The 9,664-nt window shown below is 40.0% G+C and overlaps 1 protein-coding gene across 1 annotated transcript; it reads left to right on the forward strand.

Annotated features, from left to right (window-relative positions):
- Nucleotides 1-3,926: 3,926 nt before the first annotated feature.
- LOC137644260 (uncharacterized) lies at nt 3,927-9,366 on the forward strand. Its single transcript, XM_068377255.1, has 2 exons — nt 3,927-4,455; nt 9,152-9,366. Exons 1-2 carry the CDS (start codon nt 3,927-3,929, stop codon nt 9,364-9,366), a joined length of 744 nt encoding a protein of 247 aa, XP_068233356.1.
- Nucleotides 9,367-9,664: the final 298 nt, after the last annotated feature.

A 9,664-nucleotide genomic window follows, 5' to 3' on the forward strand; every position in this document is an offset into this window, starting at 1 on the left:
GGTTTGGATTTTCTAGAATCAACCCCCTTCTTTAAAGTCTTCCTGTAAGCCTCTGTTTTAGAGGTTTTCCTTCGCGAAGCGGAATAAATATCAATGACAGGCATTGATCTTCTTCTTTCTGCAGAACTGCAGTCACCTGTTGGATTCCCTTTGCAAGCAATTTTTCCGAGAAAGGAATAGATGGCTTCTCCCCACTTCCGTGCTAACTTGTAGTCGGACTCATCTCATTAGGAGACTCGACTAGCGCATCGGTCTAGCCTCGTGGGCAACACTCGCTGGAAAGACAGGTCACATCCAGTGGTACGTCTACGTCTTCAGAAAACCCATTTTGGACTTCTTTTACGACTAGATGCTACTCGGCCACTCGGTGAGGGTCGAATGAAGTCTTGTTTTCTCTTCTCGAGAGTGCTATTTCAGTTATACACTAAAACATGTCATCGAAAGAAATTATGTTCTTAGGCTTAGGCAACTGAAGACCTTTGCTCGTCCATCGAGCATCTCCTCCATTCGTTGCTTTCCACAGAGTTTGAACCAGTTTACCTGTAGCGGGGTAATACAGCCTCTACTGGATGAGTGGCTCACTTTGGTCCCAGGGTTCCTCACTTGAGGACCTAGGACACCTGAAAGAACAAATCTGCTCTCGATCTCGAGGACAGATCTCTCCCAGTACCCCCCAGATGCGGAAGCCTTGATGAGGATGGGGGCTTAGGGATTAGCAGCTGGGCTCTAATGAACAGTGGGAACTACTTTCCACTGGACCTCGGTGCCCAGCCGTCGATCCAACTAAATCAGTCGGCACTTTCTCTTTTACTTTTGGTTATTTCTTTTTTCTCCCATCTCTTCCTTTTGGGCTTGATATTGTTTACGAATTTGGCATGTTCGATAATACTTTGGATGCTGCTTTGGATTTGGCACAGTGTGGGATGGACGGCCTTCCATCTCAACCTGTGCCAATTTAGACGCCATCACCCTCTCGCAGACCCCATTGGGTGCAGACCAAGTCTGTTAAGAGTCGGGCTCCAGTGATCCGGTTTTAAGTCACCCATATTTGCGGGTAATGGGTGACGCCAGGCATTGGAGTCGATGGAGGGAGGGGCTAACTACCCCCACTGACCAGTGTACGTCCACCTAAAGAGAAGCAGCCCTTCTCTAATAGAGGACTTGTTCCCGCTGAATCCACTTCTCGTGTTGGGCCACATAGGATAGGACTGACATCCTCCGCTAAGAGGTGGATAACCCGGCTTGCTCATACCAAAGAAACTCACCCCTCTGTTGATGACCTTGAAAATACAAACATGGACCTCGGTACAGACAGCTCCAATTCGGGTTCTAGTATTGTTACTTTGGAACCTTATATGCGTTATGGAAAGAATGATAAGAAAACACTAGAGAAGAAGAGTGTGTGAGAAATGATGACAGTACACAAAGGTATAGAAAAGTAGAAGTATTACCTGGTCACTATGAAGTAGTGAATTATGAAAATTTTTTTATATTGGAATTTGAAAATGGAAGAATTGGGCATTTAAATCTTTTCAACGCTAACAGGGAAATAGTCACTTTATGTGGAGGGCAGCCAAAAATTCTACCCCAAGGAAATGGAAGTCTCTTGATAGAGACACTATCCCCATTACAAGGTGAAAGGCTAAAAACACTTACAACATTGGATGATCATTGTGTAAAATGCATTTCGCACCCTACTTTCAACCAGAGTAGAGGTGTGATATATGCTCCAGAATTGCTGGATATAGAGGAAAAAGAAATTGAGGATGAACTGAAAAGTCAAGGAGTAGTAAAAGTAGTCAGAATGAGAAAGAATGTTGGAAAACAACGTATTCCTCTTGCTACTCTGATTATAACATTTGATCAATGCAGCTTACCAAATATTATAAAAGCTGGTTGGCTATCTTTGAAGGTGAAACCTTATATCCCTTCACCATTGCGATGTTATCATTACCAAATGTATGGCCATTTAAGCCAGAAATGCAAGGAAAAAGTAAATAATAAGTCAGCTGTTTGTGCCAACTGTGGAAAAAGTAGTAATGGAGTATGCAGAGAAAACCCTAATTGCATACATTGTGGGGAAGCACACCCAGCTACATCTAAAAGCTGCATTAAGTTTATTTTTTAAAAAAAAATACAGGCCATTAGGACCATGGAAAGGGTTACTTTTAAATAGGCTCGTAAAAGAGCTCTTGAAAAGCAGATAAGACCAGGGAAACCTTTTTCAATGGTTCTGAAGAAAAACTTGCCAAACCACACAGTCGAAAATCATATCTCTACTTCTAATATGAAGAAACAAATAAAAGTAGTTAAAGAGGTTGAAAGTCCCATCGAAAATCTATGTCCAGAAATTATAGAAAAATCAAAACAGATTCTTAAAGATCTAAAGTTATTCAAAAGCCAACTACTCCAATTTTAAACAATAGTACAAACCTCTCTCAGGCCATGTCCTTGCCCGATCTGATGGAGGTTCCACTTGAAACTAATTTACCTGGTGAACCTACTGTGGGGAAGATGCAAAAACCTGACAGATCACAACCTTTTAATCGAAAAAGAGAAAGACCTCCATCTCTCTCGCCTTCTACCATGAGAAACATTAAAGTCACGACTTCAAATAAATATGATATCTTGTGTGCAGATGTTTCTGATCAACTGGAAGGTAAATTGAACCAATCAGAAATTCAAATTGAGGTCCACAGTCCTCCTCAAAATTAGATCAGAAGGACACAAAGAAAAAGAGGAACACAAAACCCACTATATCAAGATCCTCTCAAGAGATACCACCGGGAAATATTGTTAAATTGAATATTGCCAATGGGAAGACTTCATCTAAGGTGTCTTCCAAAAAATATATCATAGCTTTTTCCTCTATTCTGCAATGAAATTGTCAGGGTTTAAGGGCGAAATATGAATAACTCAAGCTCCTCATACGTGAGCACTCCCTTATAACTCTATGTCTACAAGAAAGCAAGCTTGATGCTAGTACTCCTTGTCCTCGAGAGTATGTTAGCTATAGGACACCTTATGACCAACGAGCAGGAAGCCATGGGGAAAGTCTTATATACGTTCGTCGAGAGCTATTCCCCAAATATTTTTGTCTATCTATACCCCTCTGCAGGCAGTAGTTGTACAGATTGATATAGGGAGAAAATACACAATCTCTTTACATGCCTCCAGATGATAACATCTCATATGATAATATAGTAGAGGGGATTAAACAACTCCCACAACCTTTTCTCTTACTAGGAGATCTTAATAGTAGACATCCTTTATGGGGTGATGTTTTGGCAAATGCAAGGGGTAATATATCATCAATTTTGGAGAATGAAGATATTGGGCTCCTTAATATAGGAGAGCCCACACATTTTCATGTTCAGGCAGGTACCTTGTCCTGCATTGACCTATCATTTGCAAGCTCTAACTGTCTTCTCGATTTTAATTGGAGAACATTATATGATTGGCCTAATAGTGATCATGCACCAATCATTATAAACACCAACAATGGTCCACCTTTACAGAGATTGCATCGATGGAATCTTGATAAGATGGACTGGAATAGATTTCGGGAGTTAAGTGAAGTTGAAGGAAATGCAGAACAGTTTGAAAGTGTTGATGATGCCATACACTTACTTGATGGAACTCTTCACACAGCAGGAGTGAATTCCTTTCCTAAAACAACAGGGATATTCAGATGACGAACAGTCCCCTGGTGGTCATCAGAACTAACTGCCCTGCACAGAGCCACAAGAAAGTCTTTAACTCGATTGCGCATGCGCCTTACTGAGGAGAATTTAGTCATATACAAGAAATGTAGAGCGGAGTTCCATCGTGCCATGAAAGAACCTAGGCGCCAGTCTTGGATGTCATTTGTTTCCTCCATTAACAGTAGAACACCAACATCATCTGTGTGGAGGAAAGTCGAAAAGATGGCAGGCAAATTCACCCCAAACCCACCACCAGTGTTAAGGGTAAATGGCCAGTGTATGACTGGAGGAACGGAAGTTAGCAATGCCCTGGCTGACCATTTTTCAAATGTATCGTGCAAGTGTGAAGCAACTCCTGGTCACCAGTATAGGAGCGTTGAAGAAAAGAAAGTTTTAAACTTCGTAACAAGAAAGCGCGAGTCATACAATTCTCCTTTTACTGAAAGAAAATTTAATTCTGCTCTTGCTACTTGTAACGATACAGCCCCTGGACCCAATGGAATTCCATATGCAATGATTAAACCCGTACATTTTAAAACAAAGTTATTTAGTTTAAGCATTTTTAATAGAATATGGCATGATCATAGCTATCCAAGTGTTTGGGAACTAGCCATTATTTTAACCTTTTTAAAACTGGGTAAGGACAAGTTTTTAGCAGCACATTATAGGCCAGTTGCATTAACATCTTGTTTGTGCAAAATCATGGAGAAGATTGTCAATGTAAAACTGATGTGGTACCTTGAAAAGAAGGGTATTTTATCACCCATTCAACATGGATTCAGAAAAATGCGCTCAACGAATGAAGTGCTGATACGACTTGAGTCCTCCATTTGTGAAGCGTTTGCTTCCAGACAGCACCATGTGACAGTCTTTTTTTTTATCTTGAAAAGGCATATGATACCACATGGAGATACAGTATACTTAAAAGAATTCATGAATTTGGATTAAGAGGAGAGCTACCACTATTTATTTAGTCATTTCTTTCACATAAGAGTTTTCCAAGTGAGAGTTGGGGAAGCTTTATCACAGAGTAAATGCCAGGAAGGAGTTCCTCAGGGTAGTGTGCCGAGTGTAATCCTTTTTGCAATAGCAATTAATGGGATATCCTCTGTCATTCCCCGGGATGTTCTTGCAACATTATTTGTGGATGATCTCTCCATATCATTTGCTGCAGCTAGAATGGCAATTATTTAGAGAAAAATACAACTCTCTATTAATAAAATTATCCATTGGGCCGATATGAATGGATTTAAGTTCTCGACAAGTAAAACTGCAATTGTCAATTTCTGTCGTATCCGGGGAGTACATCCAGACCCGGATATATACATCAAAGGTCAACAGATCCCATGTGAAAGTGAAGCTAATTTTTTAGGGTTGATATTTGATTGTAGGCTTACATGGGTTTCTCACTTAAAAGCATTAAAAGCTAAATGTCTTGAAGCTATGAATCTTTTAAAAGTATTGTCCCATACATCATAGGGGGCAGACCGCAATACTATTTTAAAATTATACAATTCCTTGATTTTTTCCAAAATTAGTTATGGATGCAAAATATACTCCTCAGCCACCCTATACCGATTAAAAATATTAGATTCTATATATCATGCTAGCATTAGATTGTCCACATGAGCTTTTAGAACCTCACCTATCCCAAGTCTCCTTGTTGATGCTGGGGAGTTGCCTCTAGACCTTTACCGAATGTCCTCTGCAAGCCTTGTAAGGCATTCAACATACTTTGAGTTGCACCCAAAATCTCCTCAACCTTTTGGGTTTCTGGTGAGACAATTATTAAACAATCTGGATATAATTAGAATTAAGGTACTTCCATTCAAGGTATCATCAACTCCTCCATGGAAATTACCTGACACATCTTTTTGTAATTACTTTATTGGAGTTAAAAAAGTTATGACTGACTAAGAATCCAGGTCTCTTTTTATGGAACATGTTGCAGAACATAGGGGATCGACTTTTATATATACTGATGGCTCCAAATCTGATGCTGGCATTGGATTTGGAGTATATAGTAGGGATTTTAATAGTAGAGGTGCACTTCCTGTAACAGCTTCCATATTTACTGCCGAACTGTATGGCATACTAACCACTGTTGAGAAAATAGCATTGGAAAAGGAGGGTAATTTTACAAATTGTAGTGATGCAAGGAGTGTTCTTCAAGCTTTAGAAGTTTTTAATTCTAGTAACCCTCTAGTTATAAAGATTTTAGAATGGTTTTTTATTATTGGACGGAGAGGTATAACAGTTCGATTTTGGTGGGTTCCAGCACATGTAGGTGTGTCTGGGAATGAGAAGGCAGATTTACTGGCAAAGAATGCGGCATCCGAGTTGCTACCAAGGAGGTATCCCATTTCCTGTAATGATTTCCTACCTTACATCAAGAAACTGGTTTGTAATAAATGGCAACAGCACTAGAATAGTCTAGATGGCAATAAAATGAGGGAAGTAACAAATATTATATCACCTCGGAGGTATAACATGATACCCCGAAAATGGGAGACGACTCTTTGTCGTTTACGTATTGGACACACGAGTTTCTGCTGAAGGGCCAACACCAACCGTATTGCGAGGACTGTTTAGTACCTTTAACAGTGCGGCATTTATTGACCGAATGCCCTAATTTTACTAACTTAAGAAATAGATATCTGTTTGAGGCTCAAGGTGAGGATGGCAGGTTCATCCTTCCCAAGATTCTTGGACATGATGTGTCCTACTATGCGAGAGGAATTTTTAGATTTATTTCAAAAGCAGGTCTTCTGAAAACTATTTAATTATTATGACTTCTTAACTTTTATGGTTTTAATTGAATTCTCTTTTATTTTTCATATATAATAAATGCTATCAACGTCAATGACCTTGGATGTCAGGATTCCAGATAACTTTCAATCAATCAATCAATCTCTCCCAGTATGGCCCTCTACTAAAAGAGAGACATACCCTATGGGCCTCCCTCAACATCTCCCGCTCATGGCGAGAAACCATGTAACATCCAATTTTGTTCTGGACAGCTTGAACTTCAGGTTCAAGCCCTATACCCAGAAACCTGCCGCTTTGTAATCAATGCTATTACACTGGTAATTACTTAAGGACATAGCTTGAGGAGGAGGATTACCTAGCCCCCAAAACAGCACGTTTTGCCAACCTTGGATGGCCCAAGGGAGTGCATGAGACTCCCATTCGTAACTGGGACCCACTGGGTAATATACCCATCAATGATTCTTCCTTTTCACGCTAGGGATTATATTGAGGCCATACCTCAGGAAAATAATAAAAGAGCTCGCTCCTTAGGTTCCGCATGCCTCGCTAACCCTAGGATTGTCAAAGGAGGCTTATAAGGATCACGTTCGTGATTGAGACACGTCATATTCCAGTCACGGAATCCCTCTCCTTCTCCTCATAGAGGGAACCTCGAGCTCATAATGTTTTAGGGCAGAATCCATCCATAACATTTTGGAGCAGACCTTGCCATTGGTAGGGTGAAAGCGTGTCTGATCTTCACCTTGCCCTACCTGCAAGACGTGAGCCATAGAAGACCAGATATGGTTTCTCTATCTCTCCTGTGATGGTGAAACACCAAGTGGTTTAAGAATACCTCGTGCTTCTTGTTGGACAAGTAGTAGAAGGTTGAGGACATTGGTTACCTGGGGTAAGGCTGGGTTGAATGAAAATATGTCTGGCTCTTTTACTTTCATCATCTCCCCTCTTTTTGGGAACAGCACCATGGGTCCCTTTGCAAGCTGATTTCAAACTCTGCAGATAATAACCGCTTCTCTTGTGTAACCAAGTATAGTTTATTGTTATATACTTGTACACGTCCCCAATGCCTCCTGCGAGGTAGACCTTGGGAAACGTCTATTTATGTGTAGGGTTCCTATTTAAACTAGGAACGTTCTTACCTATACGTTCTTATATCGCTCACAACTACTTGGGTTGTTCAGGCAGCTATCATACTCACCTGTAATAATAAGCGAAGTAGCAAGGTTTCCCTCAGTTGCAGTCTAATACTGATCTCGGTAAACCCAGGTCAGTGAATAAGCTAGTAGTTAAACTTATCAACCTCCTAAGAGTGAGTCATCCACATAAATAACGAAGGTTTGTTAGTATGGGAACAAATGACAAATCCGTAGATAATTTGTATTTTTCCCTTACTAATACAAACCTGTAGTTATTTATATGAATTGGCCCTTCATCACCTGTCCCCCAGTAAGTTGTGCCTGCAATCAAAAAGTGATGTAGCTCGTTCGTTCGTATTGTATTAAAGCCAACACTTCTTGTTGGCACGGGCCTTTCCCTTGGTCGGCCCATAGGTAACCATGATGTAGCTCACAGCTCTGAATTTATATAGGCGGCTGGGTACCACCCAGCCATCCCCTGCCTATCCACTCAAGTGGATAAGAAGGGTTGCCACCTCGTATTTTAAATGTAATGGCTGCCTTCCAGCTCTGCCAAAAGTATATCCACATAAATAACTACAGGTTTGTATTAGGCAGGGAAATGTACAAATTATCTCCGAATTTGTCATGTTACTGATAAAGGGATTTTTACTGCCACACTCTTGACAAGTTTTAGCATAAGCCAAATATTTATTCTTGACAAAGTTATGCAAAAGATCACAAATTTTACATTACCAGGAAGCACTACCAAACTGCCATAATTATAGAGATCTGTCCGGTTTGTACCTAACCTTAGTAACAGCTTATGGGTTCAGTATTAGTCTGTGGTCAGGGACTCTCAAAGTTTTGCAGATATCAATACACATCTCTTCTGTTAAATTTCTTGTTTTAAGTAGCTTACAAAAGATATTAGACTCCTGAATACCTAACACAATTCTATTACATCAAAGAAGCCCTACATACATCAGAATATTACAAGTCCTGAAAGAGTTTGAAGGTCAGAGAATAATTTTTTAAAGGAGTCGTCAAAGGACTCCCACTACTGTTGTTTCCTAGTATTGAATATATGTATACCTCTTATATGTTACATTAATTTCTCTAGTAGCAAAATCATCAGACTTCCTAATAATCTCTTACCTGTCAACTTCGAAACTGTTTCAGTGATGAACTGTTTGATTAAGGGATCTTGACACCAGCATAGAATGGGTTAGGATTGGCAGGGTATTGCGGGATTAATGTTGACCACATGTAAAATTTTGTAGTTGATATAAGAAAAGTTTCTCGTGGATAGAATGAATAAGCAGATGTTTAATTTTTGACACAAAACTGACTTTTCCCTGTTCACTTGAAAGTTAGCGAGCGATGTGTCAATGCCAAGAGTCATAATGAAGCATATACAGTTATTTCACCTCGAATGCTGTGCCTTCATGCGTACCCTGCCACCATTTTTCAGTATGTTGCTGCTAATTGAAGAAAACATGAGGGTATAAAGGCAGGGCTACATCAGGATCCAGGGACAAAAAGAAGCCGTGTATTTTGCAGGCTTTATTTACAAATTAACAACACAGTGGGTGGCTAATGTACAAGTTCAGCATTTGAGAAATACGGCTAATTCTAAACTTGTAACAGACCAACAGTGGCCTATATATCATTTGTATGATGCACCATATAATGTTTTGTTACCAACGTATGTATGTGGGATGTCGTACACAACCTGTTACATGGACTATTACCATGGTAATGTTCGTAAACTTTGAAGTATCCACATTGCTTCCAACTTGGTCTTATGTCTATTCATTTAAAGTTATTTTCCTAGTTAACTCGGTTGGTTGATTAGTAACACGAAATGTATGTGGAAAGCAGAGAACTCAAGAAAAAAGGAAGACAGCCATTGTTTACATCATGTAAATAAATAATAGATAGTAGGTTGGCCAAGGCACTAGCCACCCATTGCGATACTAATACAGTACAAGAAAGTTATTGGATCCTCTGACTGGTCCGACAGTACTACATTGGATCCCTCTCTCTGGTTATGGCTCATTTTTCCTTTGCCTA

Source organism: Palaemon carinicauda, chromosome 7 (genome assembly GCF_036898095.1).
Source record: "Palaemon carinicauda isolate YSFRI2023 chromosome 7, ASM3689809v2, whole genome shotgun sequence".
NCBI classification, from domain to species: domain Eukaryota; kingdom Metazoa; phylum Arthropoda; class Malacostraca; order Decapoda; family Palaemonidae; genus Palaemon; species Palaemon carinicauda.

Bases quoted from the DNA above. Each gene is read 5' to 3' on its own strand.
- LOC137644260 (XM_068377255.1), top strand. From the start codon at position 3,927: ATGGCAGGCAAATTCACCCCAAACCCACCACCAGTGTTAAGGGTAAAT. The intron at 4,456-9,151 runs GTATTTTATCAC...TGTATTTTGCAG, and splicing joins GTGGTACCTTGAAAAGAAGG to GCTTTATTTACAAATTAACA.